A 19811-nucleotide genomic window follows, 5' to 3' on the forward strand; every position below is an offset into this window, starting at 1 on the left:
AACCTCTTGTAAGAACTCATTTCCACACACCGCACTCTAAAAAATGGTATAGCTGAATTGACAATAAAAGCATTGTTGATGAGTATTGCTAATTGGTAAATTAATATTGACTATAGTATAGTTGATGTATAAATACTGATTTGTTATTTATACAACACCTATTTTTTTGGTATGGCTGTGGTAAGAAAAAAATATTGCTAATATTAGTATGGTTAATAATATCATGCATATTGTTTATATAACCAGATTATTTAGTATTGCTAAAATAGCAATAGCATTATGGTTAGAATGGCTATCACAATATAAAACTCTTGTTATGGCAACTATGCGAAATCCCGCCTTTTACGAGTTGTCATGTAGCCGCCATGATAGATTCTATAGTTAATATGAATTACGAAACTATGTTAAAAGACTGGGGTTTAGAAACCCTAATAATGAAATTTCAAGGTAAGTGGATAGTCAGTAAGTTTCAATATGTAAATTGAAGATATGTATTTCTAAATGTTTATTTGAATTGTATTGCGCACAAGCAACAAAATTCCCTTGTACGAAATAGTGTATTATTAAGCATTTATGACGCTTCCAAAATATTATTTTTATTATCACCAAATCAAAATACTTTAAAATAGAGACACGATGTGTTCACGCAATTGAGGGTAAGTTTAGAGTTTCTAGCCCGTTTTTACTCGGAATAACGATATTAGAACCTGTTTCAGTCAGTGTTCTAGTCTAACTAAAGTCTTACCAGGTAACCTAAACTAACCTAACCTAACAATTTTTAAGGTTTTAACTGCATTTTCGTAGGTTGGAAACTGGAGGGGCAAATCTAAACGTAAGCCCGAAAATGTACAGATGAAATTATATAAGGTGTAATAATGATTTAAGACTTCTTGTAAGATGTTTGTGTGAAAAGTTGAGAGAAAGGTTATTATTAATGTGAGAGTTCGTACTATTTGGAAGAGGCTTAAGCTTTTGCAGAACGATTCGATGCTTGAGGATCATAGTGATCCTATGTTGATTATTCTACGTTGAGTTTTACTTAATTGGGCATTTATTCCGTAGTTGGACGTCCGATACTTTTCTACCAAAATTGCGTAAAAGCTATTAAAATGTATAATTTTTCAATTTCGCGAGTTGGGAGAAAGTGTAGGTTAGGTTAGGTTACGTTAGGATCTATAATAGAAGTACCCTTCGACGGGAGCTTCACGAAATTCAACACTGTCAGTTCACATCCCGTACACCGATTCGGTATATTACCCGCAATATTGATATTATGAATGCTCGTTACTTTCCCACAATGCAACTATTCGGTTGCCTTGCGCGAGGTAGTTCTCTTCGCTCGCTTAGTAGTCCCATGTTTATAACCAATTATATATAACAAATAGAGAGAGTGTTGTTGTATTATCTTTATATATTATCAAGCACACAAACGATCAAATTATACGTATCTTCCGTGCAAGTTTCAAAATTTTGCTGAAAACGGACGTCCAACTTTGGACCCCTTAATTGTTATACTTTGTGCCCTTATTAATTTCTACAAACAGTACAGATGGGATCAAGAATTTTAATAATAATTCACCCTTAATTTTTACTAATTAATGCTGAACAAGCGACAGCGAGTGAAAGTATGGTTAGATAGGCTAGTTTAGGTATTTGTAGCAAAAAGAAAACACGATAGGTTATGATTTAATGCTTTTTAAGTGTGCTTCTGTCGCTTTCAAATTATTACAGAAGGCCTTTCTCTTTGTGTTACACTAAGTGATACCACCTTTGCACTTTTAATTTAATTCATGATGGTGATGTCAAACTTCAAAGCACATAAATAACAGGTTTTGCAGAAACCATTTTCTTTTTAAATCCGATATTTTGTTTCAACCGGTTCATTTTTTTAAATATATTTAGGTTAAATTAAAGTGGAGTAAACAAAGTCCCTATTTAAAACTAAGTAAAGGTGGGGCGCTGATTGGATTGAGTGCTCGGTTTTGACCTCAAGAAGTGATCTAACCCGATCAGACTCGGTCAGAGGTCAACTAATTCCTCAAATGATGTACCAGTAGTTCATAAATTATTTACCAGTCAGCCCATTCAGCAGTACTGAAGCTTGACCTAAGTTTAACCATTCAGTACCTTCGTACAAGGGACCATGATCTAATGAAACTAATATATAAGCTTAGTTGATCTCACAGTTTACTGAAATTAGTCAAGTATTCATAATGATTTTGTATGTGATTGTTCCCACGAAAGGGAGCTTATTTAGCTTTGGGGTTAACTGGTGTATCACCGGAACAGTTTTAGAAAATTTGCCGGGTCAGTTGGAATTTTTTTTTTTTTTTTTTGTTTGTTTGTTTATGAGCAAGAATGAGTGAAAGTCATGTAAGGGGAATAGTAAAAATGAAGAAATTGGTTATTTTTGATGTTGTAAGCGACACTGTATGTGGAGGTGGATGGACCATTTCGCGGAGAGATATAGTTGTTATGATGTAGTGGCGCGAAGAGGAGTATGAAAATAGCTCGTGTATGTCAAGGCTGTCACATGTCGTGTGTTACGTACATAGAACTGTTCAAAAATAACGAGCGACAGTTGTTGAAATTTTGTGAAAGACCAGTATACTGAAAAGGTTGACGGTGTGTGGAAAATGTGGAAATGAATTGAAAATACAGAAAGGAAAGGGAGCGTATTATTTTACAGCGTCAGGGAAGAAGGAAAACTATTTAGAGGGCTATTTAGCTGAGTACTTGTTTAAGGAAAGAAAACCCCAAGAAACTCTTGTTCACGATTTTGAAGGTGTGACTTCTGTTTTTGCAAGTAAAGCATTATTAGTATGGCAATTGCTATTGAAATGTATATGATTGCGGAAACCAGATGTTTTCAGTACCCTCGCTTACGCGTGTACACATCGTCGCTGACGCGCCTGCTCCTTTCGGGCACACTACCGCGCTGGTCCGCTAGCTCCACCCTACCTTGGCTCGGTTAGATATCATTCGTGCACTTAGTGGCCACCTAGCACAAGTTGGTTTGTGTTTTTTGCACTGTAGTTTTTTATGCCCTTATCCTAATGCGAGGTAATCTAATGTAAGTTAATGTAGTCCAACGAAATATATCCGTATACAGTACATTTTGGTACTTTTTTTCGATTTTAATACTGGTCCGGCGATGCGGCAGTAATGCCTTAGCTTTGTAATAAGCGAGAAGAAAATATAAACGTCATAGAAATTACAAGGTTCTAGAACACATGTCCCACTTCCCATTTAGCTGTAATAAAAACAGAAAACAACGTATCCTGCGGTCTTCTAACCCGCTTTCACTTGCTGACGCTCGCTAGCAATATTCTGTGAAATAAAATTTAAATTTTGGTACAGAAAGGAACCAACCTTGCTAATCTATATGGGGAACCTGTGTTCTAGAACTTCTCCTTAGCAATTATCTGGTTCACACGTTGCATTAGAGCGTACGTTAAGTTAGGATAAAAGCCGGAAGTTTCAAACTTTTCATCGTGCCATTAACTGACAAAACAATGGAACTGGCGGTTGACGTGTGAAGTTGAAACTTGGCATACATATAGCCTTCAGAGAAAAATATACAGGATTTTTTTTTTCTTTTTAGTAGGTGAAAAGGAAGAATGAGTAAAAATCCCATCTTATTTCGGTGTACTTTAAAAAAAAAAAAAGTCTTAGGAAATTGTATTTGAGTAAAAACTTTACATTCGGTATTCATGTAGGGTTTTCATAAAATTAACTAAGTAAATCACCAAAACTATACATTTCCTAGTTCAGTGAGGTTGTTTGGGAAAGTGAAAAATCTTCCTTTGTTATTTATATGGAGATACCTTCTACAGCCCAAAATTATTAAGTTAAATGATGTAGCCCGAAGGTTAGAGTGATGCAGTTTGGCATGTTTGTAGCCTTCTGGAAGTAACTCACAAAAAATATCAAAAGTAAATATTTTTAGTTTTTAGGGTAATTCTAAAATAAAAAGAAAGATTTCCGGTGCTATTTAAATGTATGTTTGTTTTGGACATAAAATCTCATGTTTTAGGTAATTGAAATTGGAACAAAAGTTTGAAATTCGGTATGCTTGCAAGCTTTTGATAGCGATATGCAAGTTATTGACCAAACATAATATCTAGTTATAGAGGGATTTTTTAATTTTTTTATTTTTATTTATTTATATATTGTTTATTTTAGAAAACTGAAAACTCACAGTTATTTAATATCATATCTTCTACATCTCAAAATGCTTAGACTTTTCCTGAACATCTGCGGATGACATTTGGCATACTTGTGGGTTTATAAGGTGCGAGACCTCCAGCTAGCCGAAGGCTAGTCCAGTAACACGCACAGCTGCTGCACATGTTGGAATTGGAAGTCATCGATTGCGAGGAAAACAGAGCTAGTTGACATTTGCCTTCGAGTTTGACCGGGTTACTGTTTTTTTCTAAAGCGTTCACCTCCGGTGCTTGGGGTCCCTGGTTCGATCCCAGCTCGCGCCGTGTGGACTTTGTGGTGGACAAACACCGTGCTCGTGGGTTTTCTCGGGGTTCTCCCGTTTCCTCCTACTCTTCATTCCACCATTTCAGTCATCTCTCATCATCACCGTCTCCTTTAGCCTAACCGGCATAACCGTGGGACGTAAAACTTAGAGATTTCATTTTTGTTTTTTCTAAAGGGGTTGAAATCGAGCTCAATAGCACCAGTACCCTCAAATTACTTTATTCCTTTTTAAAAAAAAAAAATAGTAGGGGTCATCGTTATTCCACTTTAAACTTTATTTGTTGAGATTACATATTAATGAAAATGTCTGGTCCATATATACTTATTCAACAGTGAGGTTATGAAGGACGGGAAATACAGTTTAAGGTTGGACCTGAATCACTACTCGGTTTACATCCAAGAGAAATTGTTCTTCACCTGGACTTGAACTCGGGATCCCTTGATTAGGAAGGCGATGAGTTTATAGACTAAACCTTAGGACATGTGATAGAAATATGTTTAACCGATTTGCATACTTGTGCATATTTTCCGTCACTTCAGGACAACTGCATAAGTGAAATCACTTTACAGACTTAAAATTGAAATAAGGGGACACGGTGGCTCAGTGGTAGAGCGTTCACCTCTGGTGCGTGGGGTCCCTCGTTCGATCCCAGCTCGCGCCAGTGGGCCGTCTGTCGGACAACACCGTGTGCGTAGGTTTTTCGGGGTTCTCCCATTTCCTCCTACTTTCTCCATTCCACCATTTCAGTCATTACTCATCATCACCGTCTCTCTTAGCTTCGGTGTATAAACGTGGCACGTTAAACTAAATATTTCATTTCATAATTTATATAAATGGACAATTTCAAAAGATTATACAGATTACAGAAGATTACTTTAATTCAAGTAGTTCACTGCATCCGAAGTACAGCGTCCTAATTTAAATTGCTTAGAAGTGAATAAAGATGCTAATAATTTGTGTTCACTCTGGCTGTGAACCATTTATTTTATATTTTTGGCTTAAACCAATTGGATTTTTTAAAAATTTAAACCATCACACCAACCAACTCTGATAGATAATAATCAAAAATACACACAGCTAGTTTTGTGACTGCTTCCTTGAGTTAGTTACGTTTTAATTATTTTCGTTTCGTGCCTATTCATTATTGAGGGATTTACATATCCAGATAGTTTTGTGACCTCTGGCGTAGGGTAGTTACGGTTAGGTTATGCTCGTATTGGGCTGTTGCGTTTTGGGCTACCAGATAGAGATCTCACTTCCGAACCATAGTGCAGTCCAACTCTAAATGCAGTAAGATGTATTATTTCTACACTGCTTCTTACCGGGACACTAGCTCTTGTATACGGATCTTGAACAATCTTCTTGTATTTTACTGGAGTTCTATTTTCCTTTCATATACCTCCAAACTTCCTGACTTGGTACTCTTTCTTACGTCTTTGCCCATTCAGTAAATACTGCATCCTTATTGCTTTCCCTGACGCTTTTCCATTGTTTGCTTTAATAAGATTGCATCTACGGGCGTCGTTAGCGTGACGGGGACATGCCCCCCCGTAATTTTCTGTGTCGTGTATAAAGTTACCAGCTGGCCAGTATTTTATTTTTTTTTATTATTATTTGCACTGCATGAGTTACGGTATATCATTAATTTATTTCGATAAAATTAAACCAAATCATAATATGTAATGAGAAAATAACTTGCACATGTGAGATATATCATGTGTCCCCCCCCCCCTTAATATTTAAGAGCTAATGACGCCACTGATTGTATCAGTTGTACTCATCTGTAGCATGGATTCAACTGTTGTTTTTCTTTCTAAATCTTCATCGTCCAAGTGTTTATTGTATGTGGCATCAGCTTGATTCCTCGGTAATTTTCACAATTTTGTACATCTTCCTTCTCTTTGTATATAGATACAGTACTACTCTCTCTCTCTCTCTCTCTCTCTCTCCCCACTGACTTGGCATTTTTCTCTTGTCTGTAAACTGTTTTCATTAGATCCCATAGTATGCGGTAGGACAACTTCTGGTCCTAAGCACCCATGTTTTAGCTTGTAGTTGCTTTCCCTGTCTTCATTTTCTTTAAAGCATATTCTACCTCTTCTCAGCTTATTTCTGAGATCACAATAACTGTAACTCCCAAGATTTGGTGTTCCATTACAAAAGACCTGTCTTTGGTTTTCTTAATTTAGCAGCTGTTTCTTTGTTGATTCTTCTCCATCAACATACAGGGCATAACTGTGGTAGATGAAGCTAGATATTTATACTTCATTCCTGTTTACTCAATTAAAGATATTTTTGCAATAGTAATTATGCTTTCCTCATTAGCATTGACAGATCCTTCATTCCATTCACATATTGAAGTCATCAAAAGTAAGATTTTCCGAAAGACCAAACAAATGAAGAAATAATATCAAGAGAAAAGGCACAGAACAGTACCTCCTTAGTTCTACTTTGCCTCTTCAGGACAGACCTTCAGTTATTTGTATCCCAACTTCCAAGTAGGATAAATACTTTTTGTACATGCAATAACTAAGCTGTATTTCCGAATAGTTTTTTTTTTTTTTTTTTAAAAGAGCCATTTGGCTTAAAGAAGCTGACCCACAACTGAAAGATAGGAATATGGGAAAGATGTCGCTCAGGACCTATATTTTAAGATGCTAACCGGTTTGAATGACATTGAAGAACATAGCTAAGACGTGACAAAAAGTTGAACATATTTGTATAATCTGCCTAATTTTATCATGTCGTTTTATAAAATTAAATTGAAAGAATGAAGAGTTGCAGGATTCATTTTTTTTCTTATTTCAGGGAAGTTTTATTCATATTTATTTATTTCCTTAGAGCTTCTTCACATCCAGTTTGTTTTGCCTAGCGCTTGTGGTGTGAGGAGTGACGGATTCGAGTCCCGAAAGGAGCTCAAAATTTATGTTCACCCAGCATCGTGTACCTTAGATTCCGACATAATCTTTATATTGTTCGTTAAATAGGAGCTTTGTGCAATGTGTGTATTTTATTGAACAAATATTTGTTATTATTTCAGAGGAAGAAATCTATGATGAGGCATTCGAAAATTTAACTGTAGATGCAATAAAGGAATTAATTCCTAAAGTTGGACCACGAATGAAATTTATATCAAAATATAAATTGTACAAGGAACAGAAGATGAAATCTCCTACTTCTTCATCCCCTGTGTCTTTCCTGTCACACAGCTCAGAAGGCAGTACCTTTAGTGATAGCGAGGTAGAAATAACTGATATCTTATTATTTTTCTCAAATATAATCGTACTTTGTTATCATTGTACCTGTAATACCGTATTCATAGGTGTATTGTCAACCGTATTACGATTTTAATCGGTAGAGAAAGTGTTGGGTATAATACTCACTATTTTTTTCAGCAAACTGTTTTACTTGTAAATATAAACACCTTACAGTGCCCAAATTAAAATATACGCGCCTTTGGCGTGGGAGACCGGGGTTCGATTCCCGGCGGGAGCTCATGAGGTTCGGATTCCTCGTTAATCAGTAGGTCCACTTCTCATATAGCCTCGCTGCTGAACGGGACGTTAAACTCAAATTAACCCAAATTAAAATATCTTGGTAACAGTTTCAATGTACTTCTGACACCATCCTCAAATAGAGGAATAGAATGAGAAAAGGCTACCACTATTTTCCCATTCTATTCCCTCTCTGAAGATGGTGTCAGGAATATACCGAAACTGTCAGGAAGATGTAATTTTAATTATTACACTTTAATGTTTTAAAATTTGTCTTTTGCGTTCAGTTACTTATGGTACTTGCATTTTGTAAGGATTAGTCCGTGTCAATGTGTAAGTGTAAAAGTTGATGCTTCGCAAAAGAAAGAAAAAAATGAAAACAATTTTGTACGTTTAATTCACTCGTAAAAAATATTAGCAAGCTTTTTCCAAACCCAGTCATACTATTACTAACTCAGAACAAAACAAGGAAACTAATGATTTAAATCTTTTCTTTGTTACCCTCCTAGTTTCTTCAAACTCGAGTGCACATACGAGGTCTTCAGTGCTTGTGTGGTTAGTGACGCGCCTTTGGCGCGATAGACCCGGGTTTGATTCCCGGCGGAAGCTCATGTTCCGATCCGACATTAAGCTGTAGGTTCACGTCTCATATAGCCTCGCTACTGAACGAGACGCTAAACTTAAACCAAGAAATCGAATGCACATACTTTCTTCAACGGCAGTAAATTAATATTCTGAACGAAACGTTAAATTGTAATCCATTTCAGATGATTCCAGGAAGAAAAAAATCCGTAAAAGAGACAATGTTTAAAAATATAATAATTATCCATGTAATAATGTTTGCAATTTAATACTTAAATTATAGCGCACAGTGCAGCAGTTTTACATGTATTTAAAGATAGCAGAAAAATGTAAATGTAAACTTAATTGTAAGTTTGGTAAATGAAAGAGATAAAAGAACTTACGAGTACGAATATCATATTGAGAGCCCTAAATGTAGCGAAAGTCCCGAAATGACGGTTTGATTTGATTCTCTAACAGGTTCTTCTAGTCTTAATAAATATATCTCTGTTTCACCAAGGTATATCTCTGTCCTTAACTGCATTCGACTTGATAGATACCAGATTGTTTCAGAGGGTCAATCCTCTGAGAAATATATTACCTTTATATTATTTTATGGAAGTGTAATTCCGTATCACAGAACGAACTGTACTTAAAGGAAAATGAAAAAAAAAAAAAAAACGCGTAACAAAATTTAATGAGTTAAAAAAAATCATGAACATAAGGGTCTTATGCTGATGCTATATATAAATTGCGAACACGGCAGTTTTTCTTTGCAAAAAAAGCACCTAGCATGAGGCGAGAGAGTTTATAAGTGTTTTTCGGTGTATGAAGTTGTACCCTGTCTTGCACTATGTTTCGGAGTTTTTCGGTTCTAATTTTTTCCTGTGAGTAAGCTGATGGACGAGATGGTGCATCTTGTAGCAGGTAGAACGTTTAGTAATTCTGAGAAAATCAACCGGATTTTCAGTACACCAAATCCTGTATAGATTCAGAAATAATGAAAAATCAGAGTGAAAAAGTGCGAGTGGGCCGAAAATAGATCTTTTGTCTTCGACGTACAATGCCAATAAATTAACCTCTACGCTAACCAGCCCGCTCCCCGATCAGCCCCACATCCTCACTCTTGTTGATAATGTTCCTATGAAAACATTTAATAGTTTATTTTAATTTACAAATATACCAGCATCAGCGGCAGAAGGTTCAGAATTATGTAAGCTTACGTTAAAGACACGTTTTTGTGTAATTAAAAACCAACCAGTTACCAGAAATTAGATAAAATACACGTGCAGTACATGCGCGCAAAGATTTAAGAAAAAAAAAAAAGCTTGTAAGAGCTTTCACCTTTTATGGCTTTGTTAGGCAGGAAGAGAAAGACGAAAGTGGAAGAAGAAAGATACAGAGTAAGACGAGTTACGCCGTATTTCTGGGGGGGGGCGCGGTGACTCAGTGGTAGAGCGTTCACCTCCGGTGCTTGGGGTCCCGGGTTCAAACCCTGCTCCCGCCGTGTGGACTTTGTGGTGGACAAACACCGTGCTCGTGGGTTTTCTCGGGTTCTCCCACTTTCTTCATTCCACCATTTCATTCATCTCTCATCATTACCGTCTCTTTTAGCCTAACCGGCATAACCGTGAGACGTAAAACTCAAAGATTTCATTTCATTTTGCCATATTTCTGCTAGGTGCTATGGTGGTCATGTGATCACGTGACTGCTGTCAAGTACTCATACGAGAAAGTAGAGAACCTTGTGGAGAAATCACTGTTGGTATAGGTGCGGTCCTTGTGTCTTTCTCTATTTCTTATTCCACTTTCGTCTTTGCGTCCCTGTATGACGACTCCATAAATGCGAAAGCGCTTGGAAGTTTGTTTTATATTTGCGTGTATTTTATCAGTTCCACTCTAAGTAATTGTTTTTTACATGCCTACTTTGGGATTTCTTTTTCAATCAGACATAGTATTTTCTGAAAATGGATACTATAGTGGGGTGAATGCCATTGATGTTCATAACTTGATTAAAAACGCTCTGTTGAAACAAAGATTATTTAATGAACTTCAAAGAAAACTATACTACCAAACTTTTGTATAAAGAGAAGAAAGCATAGAACATTATATCATCAAACAGCGTTAGGTATATGTGACAACAATTTCTTTTACTTTTCAGATCGACATTGATTTTGGCCAGTTATATCCTGGGAAAGATATAACATTTTTTTCAACGTGGAGTGCAGACTTAAAGAAGATTCAGCATATACTTACCACGACCAAACAAACAACAAATGACGGAGCCACATTAGTAGAACTTTTGCTGCAGGAGAACATCAGGGAAGGTAATTATTTTTCTTATTAAGGGGATCTTCTACCTCTTCGCTTATGTTTCTAACTTCCCATTTGAAAACATGTAAATTTTAATATGGTAATTTCTAACAAAGTATTGTAGGTAATGACTTGAAATTTTTAATACAAATAGACAAGACCCATATAAATCCAACCACGGTCTCCAATTTACGTTACATGCGTTAGATTAATTGCAATATATTCTTCAGTAAGTTTGGCAACAGAGAATAAAAAGTATGCTGCAGAGGGAAGAGGGCTGACCATCTGTTTGCTTGTTAGCTGCTTTAAAAAGGACGCTCTTACCAGAAAAATCACGTTGTGATTCTCACTTCTCAGTGGTTAGAATGGTCTGGACTGGAAGAGCCCAAAACCACTTCTTTCTTCCTTTCACGGTTTGTTTGTTTCTTCCACCCCCTGCTGTCACAAGAAGACAACTTGTTTCGGAAAGCATTTTGAATTAGTAGCGAAAAGCCAAACGAATGACACCACGGACGGATTAAAGGGAGGGGCGGTCACTCCCTCCGAGAACATTTGAATACTTTGAATAATCGGAGTAAGAAACTAGAAATTGCGTAATCTAATAAGAAAAGTTTGTTCAAATATACAAATCAAGACGCATTTTAAGTGTCACAGCATTGTACTCTCATCCCCTCCCCTCCAAATTCCCTTCTGAAGAAGTTCTCTTTTGTTTCTCTGTTCCATATTAGCCTTTACACTTACACTTTCATTATCCAGTATTGATTTTTACCATACCATCTGCACAGAAGGCGAATAAGGTTTACGAGTCCTTCCTGCCCCCTTTTTTAAAAATTGCTAATTATAATAAAATTTATCGAAGTGCATGGAAGTAAGTTGTGACTGTGGAGAAATGGTGTACACATTGTTTATTATTTCATTAAGTATTGTTCACTATAATTATTAAAACGCAACACTGTTCAGCCTACTCCCGTAAGCAAAGAAAAGATCAATTACAGCTGCTCCGGCAATTTTCCCTTGTCTCCTTTTAGTCGTAAGTCCGAGCAGAATAAATCAAAATCTAGAAGAAAAATAAATGATAATTGTAAATCGACAACATATCGAGCACTTAAAAAAGCTCTGTTATTCTTTTGTTTCATTATTGAGCTCAGATCACGAGAAATATTTCAACTGCTGTGTAGTAATTGAACATTTTTCGTTTAATCTCCCAAAGAGTCTGAAATACTGACTTCAGTGACCAGTTTACATCCCTGAAATCAGTATTTACTTGAATAACAGTATATGAAGAAGATAGATTCAGTAGGGTTAATAAGCAGATATGAAATCCCTTTTGTAGCAATGAATGAAACTAATGTTTAGAATTTGTGACGAAAGAGCTTTTCCGCAGCGTGTAGTCTTTAACTTGTTGTTAATTGCCTATTTTGATTCATTAAGCTGTTCAATTTATCTCTTTTTATCCGTATCTGTTGCAACTTCCCAAAGAGAAATACATACGTTGACTTTAACCTTTGGTTCTTGAAATAATATACTTCATGTACAGCTTTTATACACGTACTTATAGGCGATAGATAAGTATCGTATTAAGATTAGTTTTCACCATTATTTGGACCCAATATTTGCATATAAGAAACATCGCATTATCCCTTTGCCGAATCTGGGTGTAGTTACAAAAGATGATACTTTTTGTGTGTGTTTTTTTCAGACTGCTGTCCATTGCTTACAAAATGTAATTTCCTTTTTTCTTTGATTATTGACTTAAAGTAATATACAGTATTCATTGCGTATCACAGAGCAAACCTCTGCAGGTATGAGAATGAATGCAGTAAGAAAGTTAGCACTTACATTCAAATAAATTAGTATAAAGTGGTCCAAAAGTGGGCGTACCCCCCTTTAGTTTCAACAGTATAGTGTTAGTTATGGTAGAATGTCTGTACACAGCTACCTTGAAGTCGTAAGAGTCGTAAGAGTCGTAAACAAAGGTATGATCACCATCCATGTCATAACACAACTGAATTCTGCACAAAGTTCTGGCAGATGTTTTGCGGAGATACTCCGGAGTCAACGAGGGTGAAGGCGTGTTCCACAGCTGCTCGTAATTCCTGCGTTGTGTGATATCGAGTGTTTCTTACGTGTTGCTTCATGAAAGCCCAGGGAGCATTGTCTGATATCGTCAGATCGGGACTTCTTGGAGGCCTGGCAAAGAGCTGGATGCACAACCTCTTCCAATCCAGCGGCCAGGAACTGATCTGATAACTGTTACCAAGCAGAAAACAAATGGACAGCAATGTTGCCAGACAATGCAAAGGAATGTTACCAGACAATGCCAAGCAGTGTTACCAAACAAATGTAGGTAAAACCAAAAACCGTCAGAAAATACCAATTAGAGGTACGCCCACTTCCGGACCTCGCTGTATAAGCGTAAATTAATTACCTACAAATGTTCTTGATATTTCATTCTTTTCCAGATGCCAGAACAGTCGTAATATTAATACTTCTTGGAAGATATTTCCCATCTGTGACCACGTGTATCAAAAGGAAAGACGGAGGTGGATTATGGAAACCTTCCAAATACGAGGCACAGCAAGGATTCCTTTTTCATGTCAGAGTATGTACCATTATGTAATATAATGTATTAATATCTACACTTGATTACCACGAAATATGTCATTAACATTTAATTAGTGATTGGAGAATGGAGAACATTGCACGAAACCTTATCGAACAAACAAACAAACAAAAAAAAATCAGCTTTTCTGGAAAAACTGCTATGCTCAAACAAAAATATTGTGTAAGCAAACACCATTTTCATCAAACCACGATCCACTCTGACTCACCACGTGTCACCATGATCTACTGATCTACTTCGACCTACTGACCGAATATGTCGAGAGTGGATCAAAGTGGAATGTTTTATATTGAGGACTACAATGAGTCAGTTGTTACTGTTGGGTTAGGGTAGTCATACGTAACAGTGGAACATGGAAATGTAACCCAAGATCCACTAAAGTATACTCAAAATTATCCCCACGTGATCCATAGCCACTGACCCGCTCCATCTTTGATGTGCACTCAATTGATATGATTACCATACCATATCAAGAGGATCATATTGGTGGTACATGGAAACAAAAAAGTTTGTTTAAGAAAAGGCCCCCTCGGGACAGCACGCCCTTGGTGGAGTGAGCTATCAACCATATTTTGCAATATACATGACTCTTCTTCATGCAATTAGTAAAGCATATATCGGTGTATGTGACGCGATTTGTATCTTACGAAGATATCGTGAACCTAAGTTGTGTAGATAGAAAGGAATATGCATAAAATAGGAAAACACAATATTTATTAGTCGCTAACGCCCTCGCCTTTGGTGCGAGCGGTTCTGGGTTCGATTCCCGGTGGGATCACTCGATCAAAGAAGTGTAACAGCTTTTTCAGGCCAATCATCCTGAGTGTTTTTTCCTGGGTTGAGTGAGTTTTTTTTGTTTTTTAATCGCGTCGGATAATATAAACACAGTGAACGATGCTAAAAATGCCGGGATGGTACCTAACACACAGGTCCCAGACCGCTTCCTTCCCCATCCATTCCTTTCTTTCTTCCCCTCTCTCGGATTGTGTGCTCTCCGAGGGACGACATCCCTCAAACGTGACGAACTTAAGGCCGACCTAAAAGTTACTCCTTCGTTGCTAGTACACTTATCTCCTTTGTTGGGCGACTGCGTTCGATTTCCCGGGAGGAAGGGGGAGGGGATTTTAGGATGTTATTCGTATTTTCGGTTCCACTGTAGGTTTATGCCTTATGAAGTTCCCGTGATGAAACCCTATATTCCAATAACAATAGTAAACGTAAAAATGCTGTAAAACTTTCGGTGAATGCTATGTAAACTTTCTAAAACATAAGTAGAGGTTAAATATGTTTATGGTCATGGATAAAATGTTTACTTGGCTCAAAACAGCTTTTTCCCAGTGCCTTTAAAAATGTTCTTCATTCAACCCTTCAAATATTGGAACTATGATAGCACTCCTTTCTTCATTTTATGGCATAAATAAGTAAGAAGTGTTTATACTCGAGGTAATGATATGTGTGTAATATCAATCTTATAAAAATACTAAACAGCACGTAGGGGAACGGCACCAACCTTTTCGCGATCATTATTTTAAAAACTAATTCATTGATATTGTAGCATCCTTGCTTTTCAAATTTCCGCAAAGGTTTTTCTTTCTTCTTCCTGGAGATTTGTAACGTCAAGAATTGCGGTCATTGACGTACAGGATCTAAATTTATCTTTAAAATATCCGTGCTTACTTTATGTCTGGATGTGATTCCAAGTTTGCCACATTTAATTGAAATATTTATTACTGTAAATGTAAACCATTAAGTGTAAGCTTAGGACAATTTTATTGATGTCGCAGTTATCTATTCACGTAACTACTGTCAAGTTTATAAGTGCAATAATTCAGATTGTTTTCTTTGTGATTATTCTCAAACCTTATACTAAAGGGTAGATTCCTCTAAGGAACTTTACTTAATTTTTCCAGAACTTTTCTTAATTGCATCGGATAATACAAACACAATGAACGGTATTAAAAATGTACAACTCAAGGGGTATAATAATACATTCGAAATACTGTCATATTAACCTATATTAGTTTTCAAGACATTTCATATCGCGTAGAAGTGACTCGCGTCAATTATGACCTCATTACATTACATTTCTAGTATAGAAGAATGCCTGAAAACAGTTGGTAGCAGTTTAATTGCATTGCTATATATATTATTGGTGCACCTCGTGTTTAAAATACAAGCTCATTTTAATTATACGTGTATTTGTAGTTTTTGGAATTTGATAACGTGTTAATAGGTGTGTAACGTGATAATAATTCTGTGTACATGACTTACAGGAAGCGTCCGATCTTCAAACAGAGTTAGAAAGGCATCATCTAAAGATGCAGCGCTTTGGATGTAGTGTGCAGCCCATGCCCGTCGTTGTCGCTTCAAAAATAGATGAACCTCAAGCCTTCTACGTGAGTATTGAGGATAATCTCTACAGAGTTGAAACTCCACTGAAAGCAATCGATAGCACATTCAAGACGTTTCAAGTACTGGATGCAGAATATCCGAAGGAATCGGAACAGGTGTGGACATTTGTGCAGAAACATATGTACAAAATTGAAAATGACTGCGACAAGAATTTTCCTTCAGTGAACACGCTTATCTCTGAAATATCAAAGGTGTAATGGCGGGAAAGGTTGTTTTCCGTTAATCATTTAGTTTGTAAAATAGTTTTTTCATGTATATACGTTCTTTTTAGTTTGTAAGAAGATGCCTAAGTGTTTTGTTTGTCATAGTGACTTAAGAACGAGTCAGTCTCTGTTACTTCATTTAAAATTTTGTCACAAATTAGGTGCCATGAGCCCCTTTCGTTGTGGGGAATCGTTGTGTGGACGCGAATTTGATAACGCCAATTCATTCCGCAAACACTTGCTGAAACACGAAAGAACAAGTACGGGTGGTGATGGGAACCAGCCTTTTCGTGGATACCAAAATGAGGTGTGTCACATCAATGTTGAGAGACAGTTGACTGATAATGGTGATATACCAATTGAAACTTCTGTGGAAAGCCTTTCTCTTGAAGATTACCGTGAGGCTGTAAAGGAGGAAGCCCTTCTTTTTATTACTAAACTGTATAGTCAATGTAACTTAACCAGAACTCATATACAAAACCTTTGCGACTGGGTACACGGGTTTATGGGCGGTAGTGTGATGCAACTGCTAAGAGAGAAAATTTTACAAACGCTTCGAGGAAATCATGTTGATGATAATACAGTAACTGAAGTAATGAACATGTTTAGTATAATATCCAGTCCATTTTATAGCTTGGAAACCGAATATAGGCGATTTGGCATGTTAGAGACAATGGGCAGGTTGATAAAACCAATTGATTATGTTATTGGACAGAAATTATCTTCAAAGAGAAAGAAAGGCGAGGTTTCGGTGGAAACATTACAAGTGCTTGGAAAGTTTGTGCCTATGCGAAAAATGCTTAAACGATTTTTGGAGTTACCGAATGTTCTGTCAACGTTACTCCACTTCAAGAACAGTGCAGAACAAGAGACTGAAGTACTTTTCAGTAGTGTGCAAGGACTGCATTGGAGAAACGAGGTAACGGTTTCTGATGATCGTTTGATATTACCTTTATTTCTTTACTTTGACGATTACGAAATTAACAATCCTTTAAGTGGGCATGCTGGTACAAAAAAGATAGGGGTAGTTTATTATACAATTGCATGTATTCCACCGGAGTTTTTCGCGAAACTAGAGAACATATTTCTCGCCTTACTCTTTCATTCAAATGATAGAAAAACTTTCGGTAATAAAGCAACCTTTTCAATTCTTATTGAAGAGTTGCGTTTCCTAGAATGTGAAGGTATATGTGTAATGTATAATGGTTTAGAAGTACAGATTTATTTTAAGTTGTGTGTTATTACAGGTGACAATCTTGGATTGAATTCCGTTCTTGGCTTTACAGAGTCATTTTCTGCTAAGTACCCTTGCAGGTTTTGCCTTACATCAAAAACAGATTTACAGGCGCAGTCAAGAGAAAACGTCCGGAATTTGCGGGACGTTGAGAATTATGAACTACATGTAATTCTCGGAGATGCTTCACAGACAGGAGTAAAAGAGAATAGCACTTGGAACATGTTGCCGAGTTTTCATGTTACCAAAAATTACAGTGTGGACGTGATGCATGATCTTTTGGAAGGGGTGGGGAACTATGATATGATGCATATTTTGAAGTACTACATCAACGAAACACGTCTTTTCACAATGGATATTTTAAACAGTAGGATTTCGGCCTTTGCAAGCATGTCAGATGACGTAAATAAGCCGGCACCTTTATCTTCTGAAAATCTTGAAAAGAATAAATTAAACTTGTCTGCTGCTGAAATGTTATTTCTCATAAGGTACTTTGGTTTGATAATGGGTGACTTAATCCCCGAGGAAAATATCGTTTGGAAATTTTATATTCTGCTAAGAGAAATAACAGTCATATTAACATCAAAAGTTATTCACGTAAACACTTCTGAATTACTTTGTACATTAATTGAAGAACATCATGAGATATACAAATCTTTTTTTCAGGATACATTAAAACCCAAGCATCAACATATGGTTCACTATCCACGTTTAATGCGACATATAGGACCACTTGTTTTCACATGGTGTATGAGGTATGAATCCAAACACCAACCGTCCAAGATTGCTGCCCGTATTGCTTATTGTCGAAAGAATGTTCTAGAAACTATAGGTTTGAAACACCAATTGCAGATATGTTATAAGTTCTTTCAGAAAAACGGTTTTCATATTCAACAAGAAACTGGACCTGGAGCAAAGATATACCTTTCACAAGATCAGGATTTTCCATTGTTTTCAATGTGTTTACCTCCTTCGTTGTTGAAACTTTGTCGGTCAGTAGCTTGGTGCATATACAACGGATTTGTGTTCAAGTGTTGCATGGTAGCGTTCGAAATTCATGAAGATGGTTTAAACTTTTATAATATAAAAAAAATTTTGTTAGACGAAGAGTCGCACATTTTCCTTCTATGTAAGAAAATGAAAACAGTTGGCTATGACAGTCACTACTGTGCATATCATTTGTCTTTCACGCAAGAGTGGATCTGCATACCAGTAAATTTGAATTTTGCAGGGCCTCCTACGTATTATAAGATAATCGATAATGACAACATATATGTTTCTGTTTCGGTATGATTTTGTGTTGCATGTGGGGCAGTGTTTTCTAACATAATCGTAATAGGGCTCGAGCATAAGAAAATGTTTCTTAATCCATGTGATTTTCAGTCAAACAATATTATATCCACTAGCAAAGCATTTGCAATGAAGCATACATTCCTGTACTACTAGATGTTTTGCCTGCATGGTCCTATGGCCACCGAAGTAGGAACTAAACTTTTAAAAAACATGGTTGGTTCTATGTAAATTTTATACTGATTTTTTGTTCGGAATAGAAAAAGGTTACATATCGAGTGTAAGGAAAAGATCGCACAGCTTGGACAGAATCTGACTCTACAGCTGAAATGAAACGAAAATGTCTTACGATATTTTGTCCTCCGAGGTTCCCTTTTGAAGTGACAGACGGGTAAAATTTGGACTATGAGGTAACACCTTGCGGTACTCTGTAGAAACACGTGATATCGGCTTTGGAGTTTAGTTTAAACTTCTTCGTTATCTAAGGTTTTTTAAATCAGTTTTTTTTTAATTTTAACAACAAAATGGCTAGATTTGAAACGGCATGTTTTGTCATGATCTGGGCACAGAAAGCTTCTTTTTGTACGACATTTATTCAATTTGACATTTTAAATGTACGTTTTCATCTCTTCACATTTTCCCGCCACATTTCAGACCTTTTGCTGCATCCCATATTCCATACTTTTATTTTTAAAAAAAGAAGAAGAAAAAGAAAAATGACAAAGAGCTTTGAAGTTAGGTACCTTCGTTTGAAGTACGGCACTTTCCTCTACTCCACGATAAACACCATTCCAAAGTCGCTGCTATCAAGTGTTGTTACGGACAACCCGTGCGATATTGCCATATCGACCAAAGTTTACCGGTCTCTCCCTTCCAAAAGGGGGCCTTAAAGGGCAACTTTATAAAGACATTTTCGTATCGTTTTAGCTGTAGAATCAAGTCTGTCTGCCTGTACTACCTTTTCCTTACACCCGATATATATAAAACCGCTTTGGAAAAGGAATCCGTGTACCCAGTCGCAAAAGTTTGTATGGGTTCGGGTTCCTTCATAAGAATGTAACTTGGATTTGCTAATAAAAAGGATTTAGTGTTACCGAAATGGGTTTAAAACAAAAGTTAAGCAATATTGCGTGAAAGGAAGGTAAATCGTTGTCTGCCATTTTTAATTCTAAGTATTTTTTTTTTAATT

At 36.6% G+C, this 19811-nt stretch overlaps 2 protein-coding genes across 2 annotated transcripts; both read left to right on the top strand.

Annotated features, from left to right (window-relative positions):
* The first annotated feature begins 315 nt into the window (after window positions 1-315).
* Window positions 316-16092, top strand: LOC145692952 (uncharacterized). The gene is made up of 5 exons (XM_081768543.1): window positions 316-447; window positions 7533-7732; window positions 10709-10874; window positions 13323-13462; window positions 15757-16092. Exons 1-5 carry the CDS (start codon window positions 366-368, stop codon window positions 16090-16092), a joined length of 924 nt encoding a protein of 307 aa, XP_081624669.1. The 5' UTR covers window positions 316-365.
* An 85-nt stretch (window positions 16093-16177) lies between these two features.
* Window positions 16178-18625, top strand: LOC145692146 (uncharacterized). The gene has a single exon (XM_081767445.1). The coding sequence runs from the start codon at window positions 16178-16180 to the stop codon at window positions 18623-18625; it is 2448 nt and encodes an 815-aa protein (XP_081623571.1).
* The last annotated feature ends 1186 nt before the right edge of the window (window positions 18626-19811 follow it).

The sequence above is a fragment of the Thermobia domestica genome, chromosome 8 (genome assembly GCF_964235325.1).
Source record: "Thermobia domestica chromosome 8, izTheDome1.hap1.1, whole genome shotgun sequence".
Classification (NCBI taxonomy): Eukaryota; Metazoa; Arthropoda; class Insecta; order Zygentoma; family Lepismatidae; genus Thermobia; species Thermobia domestica.

What these genes read in the sequence shown, in the direction of transcription:
- LOC145692146 (XM_081767445.1), top strand. Translation starts at nt 16,178, where the DNA reads ATGCCTAAGTGTTTTGTTTGTCATAGTGACTTAAGAACGAGTCAGTCT.
- LOC145692952 (XM_081768543.1), top strand. Translation starts at nt 366, where the DNA reads ATGATAGATTCTATAGTTAATATGAATTACGAAACTATGTTAAAAGAC. An exon ending in GCAGGAGAACATCAGGGAAG is followed by an intron (nt 10,875 to 13,322) that starts GTAATTATTTTT and finishes ATTCTTTTCCAG; the next exon opens with ATGCCAGAACAGTCGTAATA. An exon ending in GATTCCTTTTTCATGTCAGA is followed by an intron (nt 13,463 to 15,756) that starts GTATGTACCATT and finishes CATGACTTACAG; the next exon opens with GAAGCGTCCGATCTTCAAAC.